At 39.9% G+C, this 20719-nt stretch overlaps 1 protein-coding gene across 2 annotated transcripts in view; it reads right to left on the bottom strand.

Annotated features, from left to right (window-relative positions):
* Pde7b (phosphodiesterase 7B) overlaps nucleotides 1-20719 on the bottom strand; it is a 307803-nt gene that overhangs the window by 14224 nt on the left and 272860 nt on the right. For both annotated transcript variants that reach the window (XM_042702651.1, XM_042702571.1), the window contains 5 exons: nucleotides 20209-20272; nucleotides 17624-17719; nucleotides 16513-16613; nucleotides 14270-14401; nucleotides 2876-2967 (listed from right to left, as the gene is read on the bottom strand). In XM_042702651.1, the coding sequence (XP_042558585.1) occupies nucleotides 2876-2967; nucleotides 14270-14401; nucleotides 16513-16613; nucleotides 17624-17719; nucleotides 20209-20272 (485 nt within the window). The remainder of the gene's footprint in view (nucleotides 1-2875; nucleotides 2968-14269; nucleotides 14402-16512; nucleotides 16614-17623; nucleotides 17720-20208; nucleotides 20273-20719) is intronic.

Genomic DNA, 20719 nt, shown 5'->3' with positions numbered 1-20719 from the left:
CAGGTGATAGAGTACCAGCTAAATAAACAAGCAAGCAGAATAAGCACGAAGCTCTGTGTTTAAACCCACTACTGAAAAAGAAAAAGAAAAAAGGTTACTCTACATAATATACAAAAAAGATCTTAAAAATGCATAATACTGATTTGAAGACAGAAAAATGAGCAAACACAAAAATTTATTCTTTAAATAACAGTGGCCACTAACTATATGAAAATTTTCAATGTGACTACCTAAAAATGCATAGTAATTGAATTAAAATTCTTTCTGTATAAGATGTGTGTGTATGTTTGAAAATTGTAAATATCTAAAAATATGAAAAAGGGTAAGCTCAAAGTTGGTGATATGTCATGGGTGTATTTTCTTATAACTCTTTAATGGAAATATTAGATACAGTGCTTTTTGAAAAAAAACAACTTGAAAATAATCTGAGCAATAATTTCTATTTACAGATTTGGTTTTAGAAAATATAGTTTGGGGTAGAGATATATGCTTAAAACCATTCGTGGAATGTTATTGTAATGAGAAAATTTATTAACCACCTAGTTTCAAACAATAAACTCCAATTTATGCATAATAAAATAATTTTTTTTTTTTGGTCATGAGGCTTGAACTCTAGGCCTTGGCACTGTCCCTGAGCTCTTCAGCTCAAGGCGAGTGCTCTACCACTTAAGCCATAGCACCACTTCTGGTTTTCTGGTGGTTAATTGGAGATAAGAGTCTCATAGGATTGAGCTGGCTTTGAACTGTGCAATTCTCAGATCTCAGCCTCCTGAGTAGCTAGGATTATAGGCATGAGCCACTGGGTGCCCGGCCAATAAAATACTTTTAACCTAAGTAACCGATTTAATGGTGTGGAAAAACCTTTATAGTAGTGAATAACATCAGAATACAAACTTTTTTTTTTTTTTTTTTGTCAGTTGAAGGGCTTGAACTCAGGGCCTGGGTGTTGTCCCTGAGCTTTTTTGTTCAAGGATAGCACCCTACTACATTGAGCCATAGCTCTACTTCCCATTTTCTGGTGATTAACTGGAGATGAGTCTCACAGACATTCTTGCCCAGGCAGGCTGGCTTCGAACTGTGATCCTCAGATCTCAGCCTCTGGAGTTTTACAGGCGTGAGGTATCAGCACCTGGCTGCCACAGACTTTTAAATTCCCTCGTTTTGCTAAAACATGGTTATATTGAAAATGGCTAAAAGGAATTAGCCAACCAGGTGAACATGAGCTATTCTATTTGTCAGGATTCCACCTTTCCTCTTTGAATCAGATTGAACCATCTGAAACTGCTAATGTTATGCTGTTTTTGGCACTGCAAAACAGTAACTTTATAGAATTCAAACAAATTCTGTTTCATTTTCTTTTGTTTCTATAGTTAACCTCTCTTGTTTTTTTAAAATCATAAAATGATTTAAGAGCATGTGTGCATGAGGATAGAAGAATTAATAATGATGATCATGATGATAACCTTTGTTATAAAGTCCTTTCACAATTGTTGTTGAATAATTATTCTTCTAGCAAAAGCAATTTATAACACAGTGTCTCAGGAAGACAGTGATATAAATGGTATTTTATTCAAAATCCATATAGATGAGGGAGAGTATCTGAAAGTAAATATGAAGTGATTAACAAGCAGGATTAATGTGGGTGTTCACCTAGGCAATCACCAAGTCTGGTTAAACTTAGATTCTTGCCTCTTTTTCTCCCCTTTTATTCTTTGTCTTCTCCCTTTCCTCCTTTTCATTTTTCTTTATATGTAATCCCGCTCACCTCCACCCTTCCCCTACCTCTCTTTACTTGATTTTTTGCTCAGCCTTTGTTCTTTACGCATTTCATTCTTTCTGTCTTTGCAGTTCATTATTCTGGTAAAGGGCACACATTTTTACACCATGTTGTGAGGGTAAAAAGTTAGGAAAACCGCAAATTCCATATATCGCTGGGTGTTAGGAAACAGCAGGAGATGGTAGAGAGGACCAGGAACAAAGCCACCACCCCAAAGCCTGCTGCCTGGTCTATGGAGAAAACTCACTTGGTCCTTGACTTCAAGTTCAGTGCTTGTCCTTAGGAAGGGTGCAGTAATCTGTTTTTGCCCCTCACCTGGCTCCCATGGCTTCTGTACACTTTCATTAAGCAGATGGGAAGCAGAGGTAGCCTTGGGGGACAGTATAGGAAATAGCCTTGAAGTTAGTACAGTTTGATCTACGCACCCAGCTGATTGATAAGACAGTAGACCAGGAAAAGTCATGTATTTTCTCCTATTTAAAAATGTAAGCAATATTAGGCAAGGTAAAGGTGAAAAGATTACTACGACAATGCAATCAGATCACAAAAGGCATTGTAGGAAAGAACTTCTGAGATTGAAGGTGTGCCTCAAGTGGTAGTGTGTCTATCTATTCAGCTCAAGGCTCTAAGTTCAAGCCTTAGTACTGCAACAAACCAACAAACCAAAAAGAACTTTTGACTGCTACTTTTGCTATGAGTGGCAATTACAAAACACACTTTATTGAACTGGTCTTGAACCTAGCTTGAGAATTCCTGTGTTCTTTCTTGACAAATATTTATTCTTTGGATCTAAACAGGGGGACAGTTTTGCTAACATAAAGGACAGGAATTTGGCAAAGCAGAGTGCTGATGTTGAAGACAGTGGACTCCAAGAGTTGTTTAGTATTCGTTTTCCTGACTTTAGGTCATTCACTGTCTAAGTACACACAGTGTCTGGTTTCTGGATTGCTACATGACACAGAGTCTCCTGCTAGACAACCAAACGCATGCAGGCAGCGCAGGGCCAGGCCTGGTCCCCTGCCACTCACGCAGGGGGTCTTGGATACCACTTATCTTTACTGAGTGCCCATCAGTTTGTTTTATCTCAGCCACACTTACGTCATTTCCTTTGGCAGGTGAGCCAGAAGCCTTGATTCTCGAAGCATGCCGATAGTAGATCGCCAGTGATGATTCTCCAGCACAGACATATTCTGCAAAGGAAGAAAAGAAACGCACTCATGGAGGGAGGAGCAGATAGTAATCTTGAAAGGCAACACAGTGCCAAGGTGGCCAGCATCTCCTCTTCAGCCAGTTTGTAGCTGGTGATACAGAGACAGACCTGAAAGGAAATCCAAACTGAAAGCCATTCCAGGCCTGTTCTCAGAGTTATGACCAGGCAGGCAGCGTGCGAGAGCCTTGGCAGAGGCTCCACTGCTCTGTTAAGTGAGGGTCTGTATTTCCAGTGCCTTTGTGGGAAGCATTCCATAGCCTGGTCAGACAACACTAAAGGTAGAAGAGTTTTAAGAGTTTTATGGGAAACACTTGAAGCCAGGTAGTACTGGGATCATGACTGTGGTCATGACATCAACCAAGATTATCTGACTAAACTGAGCGGAGGCCAGCATTACCATAGCTGGATCTAATCACCTGCACGGAACCTTGACTTTCAACTTTGATTACAACCTCCCGGGGCAGCTCGTGACAGTTCAGATTCCTAAGCTTGTGGAGGTGAATTCAATGTCCACTAAAGTTTGAGAAGCACCATCATGGGGGCAAAATCTTGGCGTTGAATCCATTAGGTCTATATGTTGGACTCTATAGTGGCTTTCCTTATTTGATTATGTTGGTATTTGATGCCATGTGGGAACCTCTGCTATGTTCAGTCTCCCCTTTGATGTTGCTGTTATTATAAATATGCTTCCTATCTGGACATTTAACTAGCCCTTTAAATAGTGAGTCTCTCTGACAACTCATTGTGTCTTATTTCAGATGAGCAAATATTATGAACTTACTGCTGACTTGATATATTTGATACACACACACACACACACACACACACACACACAGAAAGAGAGGGAGAGTCAGAGAGAGAGAGAGAGAATAGAACTCTCCATTCCAGACATCCTTCTTCTTACCTGTTTTCTTAATTGTTTGTCATATTGTTATAAGAGCAGTTATAAATTTACCAAAAATATGAAAAGGTAACATTCTTTATAAGTGAGGACGAACTGTATAATTTGATTTAAATGAAGTATCTAGAGTAGTCACAATCAGAGACAAAAAGCAGAAGAATGTTTCTAGCTGGTGTGTGTGTGGAGGAATCCTCAGATGAGTAGCTAGGATTACAGGGGTGAGCCTGTAAAATAATATGGACATAGGCAGGCACAGGTGATCACACCTGGAATCCTAGCTACTTAGGAGATGAGAGTTGGAAGCTAGTGCAATTAACAAAGAGAATGTCAGGAGTAGAGTTGGGGCTCAAGTGGTAGAGCCCTAGTAGCAACACACACGCAAACACACACACACACACACACACACACACACACACACACACACACATGAACACTCAATGGAACCAGTAGTGGCATAAATTACCCCTTTCTTAATGCTTCTACTGTATTCAGATCATTCATATAACCTTTACCTTTTTTAGCAAATGAAAAGAGAACCTTCATGAACAACACATCTGGCTTCATACAGGAAAACACCATCTCAGAAAAACTGTAGCTATTGGTGAATTTTCTCAGAGTGTGCCATGTACATGTTTTACCACAAATAGATGGTAAGTTAAACATGAATTAGAAGAATAAAACCAGACAAAGATTGCTCTGCAGGACTTCATTATAATGAATTTTCTGAGTCTGTGCCTCACACCCCTCCCTGTATGGCTATTACTTAGCTCTTTATCTCTCTCATTGCCAAAGAATCATTATTCTTTATTCACAACTTGCCATGTTTGAATCAGTGATGAGATGTTATTACTTTCATCCACTGGTCTATTATCTACTTTTGGGCATGAGCCACACACAACACAAGAGAAAGTTTGTTAGAAATAACATGCTAGACTAATTTGTTTTGATTGTAAAGATTTATGAGTGCAGACAGTGATAGGTTAGTGTGATGTAACAGATGCTCAATCCTGCAGTGACATTCAGTTCAGTTACTTATGAGTTTGCTTGCAAGATTAATTCAAGTAGATGTGAACAAGTGAATGCTCTCATGTGAGTTTTTCAAGGGACCAGAAAACTGTAACAAGACCTGATGATAAATGACACTAGATCCCTGTTGAGTGGAACAAAAATGTCAGGAGGATGGCCTAAAGCATTGTTATTTATGCCAGCCTGACTTAACATCTTCATTAATAATCTTCCTGCAGACAGGACACCAGGGTACTTGGGAAATGTGCTGGTGAGACCATATTTGGAGAGAAGCAGCAGGAAAATGGAAGAAAATGGAGCGGGCATGGAAGCTGATACAGAATAAAAGGTAGTGAAATTTAGGATCACAAGAATACCCTATTATAGATGAGTCTTTATGCAAGCAAGTGTGCTTTGGGCAGAGCCATGATGGAAGCAAGGGCATTGCAGTGGTTTCCAGGGAGAAAGAGAGGAAGGGAGGTAAAGGAGGAGCACATCAATAGGAGCTCTGTTATGACCTCATGAGGGAGGTAAAGGAGGAGCACATCAATAGGAGCTCTGTTATGACCTCATTTCACTCTCGTCCATGCCTTTTCTATTCCTAAATGAGGAGAGCTCAGGTCTCCTAGAGTGGCTACACAGCTTGGGAAGGGCTGAAGAACATTGTCGACTCAGGTTAGCAGGAATTAAGACTTGCACTTCTTGCCTCCCAAGCATTTCCTCTGTGCTACCACATCAAGGTACAAAGAGTAGGAAATTCATAAGATGAAGATTGCCTACAATTAGACTTAGCCCCACCCCCTGCTTTTTAGAGTTGGCATCAGAATTTTAAAAAACATTACTTTAGGGGCTGCGAAGATGGCTCAGTGGTAGAGTGCTTGCCTCGCGTGTATGAGGGCCCGAGTTCGATTCCTCAGAAACACATAAGCAGAGAAAACCAGAAATGGTGCTGTGTCTTAAGTGGTAGAGCGCTAGCCTTGAGCTGAAGAGCTGTGGGACAGTGCCCAGGCCCAGAGTTCAGGCCCCAGAACCCCCCAAAAAACATTAATTTAAATTATATTAAATTAAATTTATATTTGTATATTAATTATAGTTACAATATGGGTATTAAAATCTTCCCTTTATATTTTATTTATTTATTTATTTTTATTTTTTTATTTTTTTTGGTCCGGTCGTGGGCCTGAACTTTGGGCCTGGGCGCTGTCCCTCAGCTCTTCAGCTCAAGGCTAGCACTCTACCACTTGAACCACAGCGCCACTTCTGGCTTTTTTCTTTTTGCTTATGTGGTGTTGAGGAATCGAACCCAGGGCCTCAGGCATGCAAGGCAAGCGCTCTACCACGGAGCCACCTTCCCAGCCCTATATTTTATTTTTTGTGTTAATTTTTTAAATAAAAATTATTATTATTATTATTATGTCAGTTGTGAGGCTTGAACTCGGGCCTGGGTGCTGTCCCTCAGCTCCTCAGCTCAAGGCTAGTGCTCTACCACTTGAGGCACAACGCCACTTCCGGATTTCTGGTAGTTTACTGGAGATAAGAGTTTCATGAACTTTCTTGCCCGGGCTGGCTTTGAACCGCAATCTTCAGATCTCAGCCTCCTGAGGAGCTAGGATTACAGGCGTGAGTCACTAGCACCCAGCAAAATTTTTATTATCTTTAAGTAGTTGTACAAAGTGGTTTCAAGCCATCCTCTCAATTTATGAATACAATGCATCTGGATCAATGTCACCCCTTCTATTATTTCCCTCCATCTCTCCCAACCCCACCCCTCCCCCAAGTTACCTGGTTCCATTTTTATATATGCATATTGAATATTATAACTGTATTTGGCTACTCTTCCTCTTGCCATTTGTCTGCTTCCCCGTTTTTGTTTTCTAAGATGGACTTATTTTGGTATGTTGTTTATGCTGATCTTGGACTCTTGGACTCAAGCAATTCATCCCCCCCAGCCTTGTGAGTAACTGGGATTGCAGGCATGTATCACCATAACTGGCTAAATAATTTAAATAAAAACTTGATAGTCCATTATTCATTTTCAGACAACCAGGATCAGGTAAATGACTATAGATGTAATGTTTCAATTAGCATTTGTCATTTGTAAGATGCAAATGAGATCATTATGAAGAATTTAAAATTCATTTCCATTCAATTTTCTAGGTATACTCTTAGTCAGAATATACTATCCAGTATTAGATGTTCACTGAACACCAGACCTGTGCTGAGAATAATCAAGAAATAATTGCAAGTTAGATTGACACATATTGTCATAAGAAAAGTGAGAGAGGCTGTGAAATCATATAGGAAGATAGATTGTGGAGGGAAAGAGGGCTCCCAGGATAAAAAGATGGCCAACTTGAGATCAAAAGGATGAACAAACTTAAAAAAATAAATGCATTGGGTGGAATCTAAGCACATATAAATGCACTACAGTAGTGAATGCACTGAATATATAAATGTAGTAGATTCAAGGAAGAACTCAAATACTGTAATTCCTTAGAAAGGCAAAGTCAGGGCTGGGAATGTGGCTTAGTGGTAGAGTGCTTGCTTAGCATGCATGAAGTCCTGGGTTTGATTCCTCAGTATCACATACACAGAAAAAGCTGGAAGTGGTGCTGTGGCTTAAAGGGTAGAGTGCTAGCCTTGAGCAAAAGAAACTCAGGGACAGTGTCCAGGCTCTGAGTTCAAGGACTTGCAAAAAAAGAAAAAGAAAAAAAGAAAGAAAGAAAGGAAGGAAGGAAGGAAGAAAGAAAGGAAGAAAGGAAGGAAGGAAGAAAGAAAGAAAGAAAGAAAGAAAGAAAGAAAGAAAGAAAGAAAGAAAGAAAGAAAGAAAGAAAAAAAATAGAAAAAGAAAGAAAAGGCAAAGTCAAAGTTCTGCAAAATAAAACACTAGGAAGCAAGTACTAGAAAGGGGTGGGGTTAAAGGGAAAGAGGAGGATAAATGAAGAGGAGAGTTAAGAAGAATATCTTCACAGAAAAAAGTCAAGAATCCAATATATATCCTACAAAATTAAGAAGAGTGAAGAAAGGGGTGTGTGGGCAAGGGATGGGTGAGAATGTTGAAAGGCAAGACCTTGATCACAATGCATTTTATTCATAAGCTGCTTTGTTACATGGCAACTCCTCTGTACAACTACTCAAAGACAATTAAAAAAGAGAAAAGACAATCCTAATAAAGGAGGAGCAAGTTATGGAGTCTGAGATTATAAGCAACGCACTATGTTGTAGATTATATGTGAGCAAAATACACAGCATTTGGGTACCATGGGCAGAAGGAAAAACATCTGTGAAGAGTACACGGAGGGACTTTTACAACTTCCTTCCCTGGCTTGTTATTATTTTTCATCTATAGAATCGATTACTTTCTAACATAGACTGCCAATTTTACTTTTATTATTCTGTTTTCCCTAGGAGGGGAAGGAGGGATTTTTATTTGTCTTGCTCATCTTCGGCGCTGCCAGCACCTGGCATGCATTAAGCCCTCCCTAAACATTTGAGCAATGATAAAGGAATGAGTGATTTGTTTGGGAAACTGAAAGTAGTGTCGACCTGACGATGGATGTGTGAAGAAAGGCTGCGAGGGAAAGCAGGGCTCAGACGAGAACCTAGAGAACTGGGCTGCTCCCACTGCGTTTGGGATACGTGCTCAATCTTGGGAGCAGTGGGATTGTGAGTAGGAATGCATGTGGTCAGATTGGAGTTTCAGTGCTCTCTCCGGCTGCGCTGCAGAGACAGGGTTCAACCCTGGAAAGGGGGAAGGAGGATGCTAGCTGCTCTGAATTGGGGTGAGGCAGAGCCTGGGCACAGGCCAGTCAATAGCCTGCCAATTGGCCCAGCCAATTTCCCTAGCTAGCATAGAGACGGCCCTACGCTCACAGGACGCATCTGGTTTTCACAGTGGCTCGGGCCACTCTCAGATTGAGAGAAGGAACTCACCAGAAGTGGCCACAGAGATAGGACTCTAGGGTGATGTGATTCCCTTTGAAGTCCCAGCAGGTTTGGGAGGACACCACAGGTTGCCCATCTGTCTACGGGAAAGCATTGCTCAGCAATTTCACATTACCCAGGGGTAAAATGTTCTTGGGTTTCAAACAACACACTTGGAGCAGTATTAAGAATCAGTGTCAAGTTTAAAGAGGAAATACCCACCTTTGTTGCTACAAGGCTTATTAAAGTTTTAATTTGGAAGAACCCTCCCCCCCCAAATCTTGTCAATTCTAAAGGCAAACCCTTTTCCTTTTTGTTTGAATTATGAAGTAAGACCCACCCTAAGATAAGAACAAAGCAATTCTTTGGCTGGCTAGGCGAAACATGTCTGACATCTAACAAACCAATCACACAGGTTTTCTACTTAAGTCAAGAGGTTATCTGTTAAGAAGAATCTAGCATGGCCACTCCCAAACAAGGACCTTTCCTTCTCTTGTTTTGTCAGTACTGGGGTTTTGAACTCAGGGACCAGAACTCTTACCATATGAGCCATGCTCCTAGCCCTTTTTGCTTTGATTTATTTTTAGATAGAGTCTCGGACTTTTCCAGTGTCTGGAGATAGCCTCACGCTATCTCTGCTGCCTGAGTAGCTGGGATTACAAGAGTGCTTTACCACACCATACCTGGTCATGTACAAGGAGCTTTAAACTGGTTCCCCCCTTCTACATATTGGACCCCTTCTTTGATTAGAGTGATCTTGATTAACTGAGTCTGTTGCAGATGAGGAGCCAGAAGTTATTGCATCTTTTAAATCCAGAGGATAAAGAAAAACCACAATAGGAATGTGATGGGTGTTTTCATTTTTAATTGCCCCTCAGCATTCTGGGAAATAATGGATCTTACTGAATTCTCCCCTTACACATCAAGTCATCTTCTTGGTGACACTCCACATCACAGAGGCAGAGAAACATCTTCAATCCTGAACAGACTTTGACCCTTGAAAGACCTATGGCCCTGTCTTGTTTACGGCCTTGTTTGATGATGTCTCTCTTATTTTACCCCAGGATTTTGGCCTCAGAGCAAAGTGTGTGGAATTGTCACTTGCTGCCCCCATGGCAGGCCTGAGTTTAGATCACTTCATGAACTGAAAATCAAACCCAAGGCTCCCTTCTCAGATTTGACTGCTATTTTGGTATTACACCTTCCATTCTGTAGAAGAGATGAGCTTGTGCAATTTGATGATCACAGGATTATACAGAAGAGGCATTCCTCCTGCTTCTGCTTGTGTTTGTGACTCAGTCATGTAGAAAAGAAAGGGTTAAAAATGCTGACTCCTCTAAGTGCCTGAAGGTAATTTTAAAGAAAAAAATGGTAATTTTTTTCCCCAGTGCTGGGGAGTGAACCCAGGGCTTCATGCATGCTGGGTAAGTGTAATATCACTTGAGCCGTATCCCTGGGCCTTTTGTTTATTTTTGAGATAGAGTCTTCCCAATTTTTACTGTGAACCTCCTTCCTCCACTTCCCAAGTAGCTGAGATTACAAGTGTACTAGTATGCCCATCTTAGAAAAATGATATAAAGTTCTGCAAGACATCATAGAATGTCATATATATAATTCTTTATGGAATAATTTTATTCATTATGTGATTAATGTAGTGTGACCTATGTCTAGTTCATATATAGTTGGACTCTATCAAAAGCAATTGAAATTCAAATTGAAATGAAAGTGTATGATTTTATGCTTACTTTGTGTGTGAGCGTGTGTGTGTGTGTGTGTGTGTGTGTGTGTGTGTGTATGTGTAGTGGGAGGGGGAATGCAAGGAAGGCTGATACATTGTAAGAATTCTCAAATGTTCCTTCTGTTTTGGTGTACCTTGAGACTTGGCTGGATTCCAGTCTGATGAGCAAAGTGTCAGGTGGAAATATCTGCGGGGCCTTCAGGCTGAACTTGGTTGGCAGTTCAGCTTGGACCAGACAGCAGACAATGAGAAGGTGGCCTTTGACCTGACCTTCACTCCCGCTGCACTGGCTCCCTCTTTATCTCAGGGCAGAAACACATGTGCACATTATGTAATGACCCTATTTATCCGAAATAAAAGAGCACAGCCAACAGGAGGGAGAGGAAGCTCTCTTGCATTTTATCTCATTTATAGTAAGCTGGCTTGTAGTGCAGTCACGCACAGGGCGTCCCCAAAGCCCCAGAATTCCTGGAACATCCTCCCGAGGGTATACTTGTTGATTGTTGTGCATGTGAGTATATAATTTTTGTGCATGTATGTACACATGTTTATTTCACTTGTTACCATGGTTCTTCTGATTTCCTGAATCTGAAATTCCCTTTAAAACGTGACAATAGATTCTTTTTCCTAAGAAAATGTGTATATAGGTACAGCCTGTAATTTGCACATGGTTTCCGGAAAGTCCATTTATGTCTCAAATAACAAGCCCTTGATCACCCTTGTAGTTAAAAGGCTACATTGTTAAAGATTTGAAAATAGCATATGTCACTCATGGCTTATTCAGTGGATGGCTTTTTGTCTTAGATCGAAAACCAGAAGGATTATACCTTTTTTTTTTTTTCCTACACTTAACACAGAGTGATTTGTACAGGTCATGTCCTGTACAAGACATTTGCAATTTCTACTAGAAACACAATATACACCTAACAATGACATGTCCAGGACACTATTCTAACAGCAGGGGACTTGTTGGCAGAGCCATTCCATCTCACCTACTAAAAAGTGTACATATTAAGCTGAAAGGAATAAGGCAGATGCTGACCCTAATGTCCACTTTTCATCTTTGTTATTTAAAATAGTACTCACACTTGAAGGCTCCATTTAAGTTATTCTTCCTCCATCACCTACCTTCTCTAACTCATCTGCAGGACAATTTCCCTCTCCTCTCTGTCTTCCCATCACGACTCTTTACAGCCATATACTTTAGAGTATTTATCGAGGTCTGTAATGCTCTTCTCTCTCTCTCTAGAAGGAGGACTTGGAGGACAGTACTTAGCTTCTTGCACATAGCAGGTCATCATGAGTAGCATAGGCAGTGTGTATAGTTCTTACGCACTTTAGCTCTGCAGATAAAAGATTTTAATTCTAATTCCAGTTTTTCCATTAATTAGCTGTTTAATCAGGAGGAGGATTTGAAATTTTCCAGTATGAAATTACCTGCTTTCTGAAGAACAGGCATGTTAATAATACCACTTCACTGGGCTACTGTGGAGATTAAGCATGATAATACATAGAATGTACTTAGCACAGTGTTTGGGTCATAATAAGTGTTGAATAAAGATTAGTTATATTATTTACTGAACAGGATTTTACAATTATTTTTATTTATTTATTTATTTTGCCAGTCCTGGGGCTTGAACTCAGAGCCTGGGCACTGTCCCTGAGCTTCTTTTGCTCAAGGCTAGCACTATCTCCCTTGAGCCACTGTGCCACTTCCAGCTTTTTCTGTGTATGTGGTGCTGAGGAATCGAACCCAGTGCTTCCTGCATGCAAGGTGCACGCTCGACCACTGAGCCACCTTCCCAGCCATTTATTTATTTTTTCTGCTAATGTGGTGCTGAGGAATTGAACCCAGGGCCTTATGCATGCAAGGCAAGCACTCTACCACTGAGCTACCTTCCCAGACCCCTTTATTTATTTTTGACTGGTCATTTACTTCGTGTTTTTCCAGCCAGATTTTTTTAAAATAAGGAATTATCCTCATCTATTTTGAATTCCGTAAAGTGGGTAAAGAACAATTACAGTCAGTCATAAGGTATAAATTATTGGACAAAATTGAAGATTTTATATTGTTTTCAGATTTTTAAAAATAATTTTACTTTTAATATGTAGAATATCGATTTTGCTAATTTTCAGCTTTTTAAAATTAAATCTATTTTAAAAATTATCATTAAGTAGTTGTACAAGAGGTTTCAGCTTAACATATAAGTTCATGAGTACAGTGCACCTTGATCAGTTTCATCCCTTCCATCTATCTCAATCCCCCCCCCCCCCCACCCCAATCCCCTAAAGTTACTAGATGCCATTTTCACATAAGTTTGAGCTTTTATTCTAGTGGCTTTAGGACACTGGGTGTGTGTTTGTGATATGATATGATATTGATTTGTTTCTATTTTGATCCTTAAAATTGGAAGACAGCTTCCAAGAGATCGTAAGACCAACTGGGTAGGTGGCTGACAAAGATAATATCTTGAGCGTTGATTTTGAGCCTAGTGTTCCAATTTCTCCATTGCCATATCTTTCTCTTTCCTATTTGGGCCAGGCTAACAGTTCAGATGATAAATTTCCTCTGGGAAAAAATAGTTCGTTTTATTGTAGTAACTAGCATTTTTTCTCATTTAAAAAATAGCTCAAGGGCTGGGAAGGTGGCTCAGTGGTAGAGCGCTTGCCTTGCATGCCTGAGGCCCTGGGTTCGATTCCTCAGCACCACATAAGCAAAAAGAAAAAAGCCGGAAGTGGCGCTGTGGCTCAAGTGGTAGAGCACTAGCCTTGAGCTGAAGAGCTGAGGGACAGTGCCCAGGCCCAGAGTTCAGGCCCCACGACCGGACCCAAAAAACAAAAACAAAACAAAACAAAAAAAATAGCTCAAGTATTTGCTCTTTAAAGAGTAAAAAAAAATCTATCTATAGATGTACCTTTATTTAACTCCTCAAACTTTTTTCAAACTGGAATTAAGTGTATCTGGATTTTGCTAATTTTGACATTTGAGTTTGACCAGATGTTTAATAACAGAGATTGTTTTGTTGATTTTTGTACCTATACATCTTTGTACATCATTCGATGTAGGCAATGAATAGCAGCTGATTAGAAACATAAGATCATATGTTGCAAAATTTGTAGAAGCTGGTTATATTGGAATGCTTATTTTTAGAAAAGAGATTAAATTTGCTGAAAAATATCTGAACTTAAAATTGAGTAAGGAATTCCTTGGAGACTGTTATTCTAGACCATGGGAGAGTAGGATCAGGGATCATGTTTGATTTAGGACAATTTCAAACCTACTTTGGAATAATTTGCTTGCTTATTTATTTATTTTTATTTTTGCCAGTCGTGGGGCCTGCACTCTGAGCCTGGGTACTGTCCCTCAGCTCTTCAGCTCAAGGTTAGCGTTCTACCATAGGAGCCACAGAGCCACTTCTGGCCTTTTCTGTTTATGTGGTGCTGAGGAATCGAACTCAGGGGCTCATGCATGCAAGGCAAGCACTCTACCACTGAGTCACCTTCCCAGCCCTAATTTGCATTTTTTGATATCCTTGCACATAAGTTTAATCTTCTTTGAAGGATAAGCTGGATCTGTGGGTTTCGAACTCATGCTCTTTGGATGTGATCTGCATATCCAACATGAAGTTATCTGCACTGGCAGAATCCAGACTGGAACTCTGGACCTCGTGCAATTGACTCTACGGGATCTGATGGCATGCTGGGCTTCCTTACCTGATACAGGTTGGCAAGGTGATGGTTAGTTTTGATCAAAAATGGCTGGTTTACCCCTGGGTGGTCAACATCATGAGTTGCTGCAGCCAGTAGTCCGAGCATGATGTCCAGAGGAGTAAGGAAGCTGGCCAGCTGTCAAAAAATGAAAATAAAATTTGGGGATTGATGAGTGTGCTTCCATAAATGGTGACATTTGTTCTGGCTAAATCAATCACAATGAAGTGTTCTTCAGGCCTATCAGCCAGACCTCTCCTCTGAGGTATTCATCGAGGTGATATCCACATGGAACTGTAAGGACCAAAGAAAAGGCTCTGTGGAAAGTGACTGCACAAAGTGAAATTGTGCAGATCGTTCCAGTGCCTGCTTTTGACTGCCACTCAATTTTGTTCTGTCGCAACAGCATAGCTTATTGGCAAACTGCTACCTGGTGGGCAAGGAGAAGGCAGGAATTAACATCAGCCTTGTTCCTTAAGTTGTAAATCAAGGAAAATGTTGAAGCTCAAGTAAGAGACACATTTGAGGAATTACTTGTGTATTTCAACACCTGTATCTTTTCCACTTCCTTGAAAGAAGTGGGCTGAGTTGTCAGTTTTTTGTGTGCTGCTTTTATGTGCAATAAACAGTTGGGGGAGGGGACAAGATCATTAATTTGTTGGTTAGCCAGGAAAACAAGCAGAAAAATGAGAATCACACACAATTAACTATGTGATATATTGCAACTTTTGGACTAAAAAGAGATTAAAAAGTAAAACCATTAATGCCTTTGGGATATTGGAGAGGGATGAAGCATCTACTTTATCTACTCATCATTGTCCCAGAGTCTACCTACTTGACATCTGTATTTTTAGTGGTTGTTGTGAAACATCGGTAAATTTAATGGCTTGTTAAAATTGATCAAAATAAGAGAGTCTTAGACTATATCATTTCCCCCCAAAATCTTAAGAAAGCTTATACTGTACATTCTATCGAACACCCAATTCATTCTGCAGCAAAGAATTGCCTAGATTGTTAATAATAGGCATTACCATTTTGTTTTTATTTTCTAACTTTGGATTGGTTTATTGAATCAGAGTTGGCTTGCTAAGACAATTTTGAATCAGGATTTCTCGTTAGCTCAGTACAGATGGAGCTTTAACCTTGAGGAATTCTGAGGCTATTTGTTGATCAAAAGCTATAAAGTAGGGGCTGGGAAGGTGGCTCAGTGGTAGAGCGCTTGCCTTGCATGCATGAGGCCCTGGGTTCGATTCCTCAGCACCACATAAAGCAAAAAGCAAAAAGCCGGAAGTGGCACTGTGGCTCAAGTGGTAGAGCACTAGCCTTGAGCTAAAGAGCTGAGGGACAGCGCCCAGGCCCAGAGTTCAGGCCCCACAGCCGGACCCCAAAAAAAAAAAAAAAAAAAAAAAAGCTATAAAGTAGGAAGTTTTTTCTAGTAAAGCTCAGTGCCAGTGCTATTTGTGACAAAAGAGTTGGTCTCTGGAGATCAGATGTCTCAGAAGATTTGTCTGTCCATAGAGAAGGTTGCTTTTTTTGGGGGGGCGGGGGGGTCTGGTCGTGGAGCCTGAACTCTGGGCCTGGGCACTGTCCCTCAGCTCTTCAGCTCAAGGCTAGCGCTCTACCACTTGAGCCACAGCGCCACTTCCGGCTTTTTTCTTTTTGCTTAGGTGGTGCTGAGGAATCGAACCCAGGGCCTCATGCATGCAAGGCAAGCGCTCTACCACTGAGCCACCTTCCCAGCCGGAAGGTTGCTTTTTGTCCTTATGCTGCCTTGAAAATAAATATGGTATGAGATGGGCATTGGTGGTGTATGCCTGTATTACTAGTTATTCAGGAAGCTGAGATCTGAGAATCCCAGTTCAAAGCCAGCCCAGGCAGGGAAGTCTGTGAAATTCTTATCTTCAATTAAGTGGGAAGTGGAGCTGTGGTTCAAGTGGTAGAGTGCCAACCTTGGAGTGAAAAAGCTCAGGGACAGGAAACACCCAGTCCCTGAGTTTAATCCACGCAATGGGCACAAAAAGCAAGAAACACATAAAAATAAAAAAAATACAGTATGAAAGGGAACGTCAGCAAACCCGCATTCTTTTCCATGCATCTATTATCTCAGAGCTGACACTGAAACTTCAAACGCAATGATTTGCATGCCTTGTTGTAAATGACTACTAACAGAGTTGTTCAGCTACATTGTGTACCATGGAGCGAGGGAGTTAGTGGCTGAGGGGGAGGGGGATGGCTGGCGCCTGCTTTACCTTTGGCTCCCTCAGGTAGCAGTGCATGGCTTGAGTGACATCAGCTGCATGAACAGCGTTGTGATATGGATTTTGACCATGGTAGTCTTCTTGAACCATGACTAGGAGGCAAGCAGATAACTCAGTCAGTTAACATCCAATGAGAAGGGCATAGTAGGTCAGACTTTTTGAAGGTGCTTTTTGCTGAAAAATATCATTGACCCCAACAATGTATAGCTGGTGGATCCTTGGAAGGTCATTCACAGTTTTGGCTCTTCTGCTAAGTTATCTGTAGTGGGGAAGAGAAGGAGAGATAAGCAGAGAAAAGCTAAAAGGAATTAGGAAGCCTTTGGGATGTTCCAGCTCCCTCACAAATCATTCCTTTCTGGCATTCCTGAAGGCTCTCAATCATAGGAATGATAAACATGTAGAAAAAGAGAGACAATATTACTTTACAACATAGTTTAATTATTCAACGGTGCTGCCATATGGCTTAGGAATACTAAGTCATAGATGAAGCTTCCATTCAAAATCTCAGGAGGATCAGGCTCCTGATCTCCAGGGATTGGATTATCTCTTGACAGTATTGACAAATACTGATCCAAGCAAATTTGGATCATCTTCAGCTTGGACCGACCTGAAGCCTCTTTGGCTTTGTCTACCTTATTCAAGGTATCATTTTTCATGCCCCTCCACTGTAACCCAAGACTTAGAGTACTCTTAAGCTCAAATAATAAAACAGTCCTAGATTGTGCTGTTCATTCAGTTTTCGAGACTATTTTCACATGTTCTCAGGGCACAAACATGTATCCAAAGAATCTTTACAAATCATAACTATGTGGACCTATTCATGGTAATTATTTTGCTCATTTAATTGAAATACTATTAGCCATGGGAAGAAACCATGTTGAGGCTAGATCCAAATATTTCTATTGTGCTTCATATACTTTTTACTCAGTGCATAGGCCCATAGTTCAAGGCCTAGGCATGGCAAAAAAAAATTAAGGTAAGATCATTTAAGATTTGAGGCCTTTATCTACCATGCTGCGGTTCTTCATGCTTTATATTGAAGACTGTTGTGTTCTGCCATTATTCACAAGACTGAAGTAGAAATCTGGAAAAATAGACTTACCTAAAAATCTATGCAAGGTCACCATATCCAGCTTGAAATGGTGAATGAGTCCATGGGTGTTGAAGAGGTGACACAGCAGTGTTACCAGGCTGTTTCCTAGAGAAAAGCAGTCACCTGTTTTGACTTATTTTGTCACCATTAAAATATCAAGACTAAAATAAGATCTAGTCTCTGTGATAATGTCCTCTGATAGGATAATTTTTCTTCCTTCATATTTGAAATGATTCACACATAGAGGATATTATCACTAGGATCTGGTCCTAGGTTTGTCTAAAAAGATGAGGCTTTCTCCCTATGCCAGAAGCCATAAAAAAGTTAAAAGGAGCTTGCCTACTGACATATTAAGAACACTCAGTATATGGGAATATATAAGCATGTTCTTTTAAAACGCAGTTATAACCACTTGAAATGTGCCGTAAGTCACTTCCTGCTGACTGTGACATTTAGTAGGGTATCCAAAGAAATGTATTGATTAACAGTGATAGGCTATTTATTCTTATTTCTATGAAAAATATTGACTGAGAGGCAATTTGACTAGGAGGCATTTTAGAACTCAAGCAAGGAGAGATGAAAGCTATAACTGCATATAAGCATTTAAGACATATTGTTAATTTAACAATAATAATTTTGAATATGAAAAGGATTGTAGAGTTTAAGACTTTCAAATGGGCCAAGAAGATGCCCGAGTTTATTGAATGAAAAACTACTTGCTGTCTAAGCATGTATTTCTGGTGTTCATAAATTGCCTGTTTCACTGTGTTTGAATTATTTCACAAGTCTCAATTTAGAGTTAGTTTAATTAATCAACTGCAAATGATTCTTGTCCATGGACTTCTGAATGAACTTAGTCTGCTAGCAATAGATTTCATTTCTCCCTCCCAGTTTTGCAGCTAATTAGGAACTCATTTCTTTGCTTTTTTTAATTAAAAAATTGTTATTATAAAGGTAATGTACAGAGGGGTTACAGTTATGCAAGTCAAGTAAAGAGCACATTCTTTTAGGACAATGTTATCCCCTTCCCTCTCTCTCTTCCAGTTTTTCCCTCTCATTCTGACCCATAAGTTGTATAGTTCATTTTCAACCGTGTCCAGCGAGAACCATTGCTGCATCTGTTTACCCTCTGTCCCTCCATTTCTGTGCCTCTATTACTCTCCCGAAGACAGATAAATGAACAAACAAGACAAAAGGAAAGAAACCAAAAACAGCAACAAAGATTTAAAAAACCTCTCATTTCCATTTCCTGTAGTTCATTTCAATAACTATTATTTCATATGATCAGATGCACATAGATGTTGCACCTTTGTGTTCCTCTCCTAAGAGTATCCTCCTGTGGTCTCACTGCGAGTGAATGCCTAGAGTCCTGTATAATTCATCAGGTCCTCGTGTATTTTAGATCTAGCTTCTGCATATGAGAGAAAACATGTGCTTTTTGTGTCTGCACTTGTCTTACCTCACTTAACATGATTTGTTCTATGTCCATCCATTTCCCTGAAAATGATATAATCTTATTCTTTCTAGAAACTCATTTCTTACTGCATGTGTGCGTGTGATTCATCAAAGTCTCTTTTTGAACTAGTTGTAGCATGTTATTGGACCTCAAATGTACTGAGTTAAACTAAATATTTATCAGGTTCACTTTACTTTCGATGATAGTCATGATGACATAATTTTTTAATTAGTACTATTAAACAAGTTCTTTTATTCACAGCTACTTTCATTTACCAGTTTCTCTGTTAATGTGAGCAAAGTGAAATGCAATCTTAGGGGATCCATCCATATCTGGTCAAGTTATAAAGTTATGTTTCCATGGAGTAAAGTTATATTTCATGATTCTAGGCTATATCCTTTTGACTGCACAGTCTCAAGTCATCTATAATGACTTAATGTAAAAAATAACATCAAACACGATGGTAGGTGACAGGAGAAAGTAACACCAGCACCAAATATGAGGTCTTTCATAGGCTTCTTAAGCTTGCCTAGGCTTATTTAGTGGCCAGATGAAAATACAATAATACTGTATTATTTTTGATAAAGAAGGTTTTTAGAGGCACAGAACCTTAAAGCAAAACTAATGAGTATTCCCTTTTCTCTTTGGCTCCGTGTAAGCATTTGCACTCTCTCCTTAGCAGTCTTTTTGCTTCTAGTGATTGCAAATTTATCTGAGCAACACCTGCAATATGTAGACTGAGCTCACTAAAAAAAATGCACAAAGACCGTGCCTCATAAAAGTTAGGACTGGACTGAAGTGCTCTTGTGTTTTTAGCTTTCCATTAGCAGTAGACGTTTCCCTTTAGAATGTGACATAAGTATTCTTCAAGGAAAGGAAGGTGATCTGCCAGTTCCTAATTCCTTTTAGCTCATCACAGCCAGGAGGAAACTATCCTGATTCTAAAGTCAAACTCTTAAGGTCTTATTCTTGGTCTGAACTAACTTTTCTTCATCCTGGTCTTTCTTGAGAGGTGCAGGTTTACAAAAATGGGTAAAGAAGGAAAAAAGAACAGTAGTGTTTAAAAATAAACTTTAAAAATGCAATGAATTCCCCTTTATCACGTGCATTTTGGTGACACTTCTTCTGGGTAACTTACCATTTGTCAAACGATCAAACAGGAAAATGTCAAAATCCCACATTCCCACTTTGGAGAGCATGTGCTGCAAAGGCAAACAGAAAATAGCGCCCACATGAATCACGTCGGGACTGAAACATTTACTTTTAAACAATTAAACAATTAAAAGGTTGGGTATAGAGCAGGTGGCTCTCGCTACAACAGGTTTGGAGTAAACCAAATCTTACTTTACTCACTAATACCTATTCAGGAGACAGGCTGGTTCAATGTCACCCACAACTCTTTCTGGCTACAAGTCCTTGTACACATTCCTTAACTTCTCAGTACCTCAGTTTCCTCATCTGGAAAACAGGTTGCTAATCCTTCAGCAAGCTGCTGTGAGGAGGACACTGTTAATGGTATGGTGAGAGTGTTTGGAGCAGGCTTATTCTCAGTCACATTGAAGCTTGGTAAAGTCTCTATGCCATAGACTATATTTTAGGGAGGAAGTTTGCAGCACATTCTTTGAAAAATGAAGTGAAAACCATTGCCG

The sequence above is a fragment of the Dipodomys spectabilis genome, unplaced genomic scaffold (genome assembly GCF_019054845.1).
Source record: "Dipodomys spectabilis isolate Male_0828 unplaced genomic scaffold, ASM1905484v1 ptg000001l, whole genome shotgun sequence".
NCBI classification, from domain to species: domain Eukaryota; kingdom Metazoa; phylum Chordata; class Mammalia; order Rodentia; family Heteromyidae; genus Dipodomys; species Dipodomys spectabilis.
Note: the sequence above shows the minus strand (reverse complement) of the source record. Positions and strands in the feature narration are given on the sequence as shown.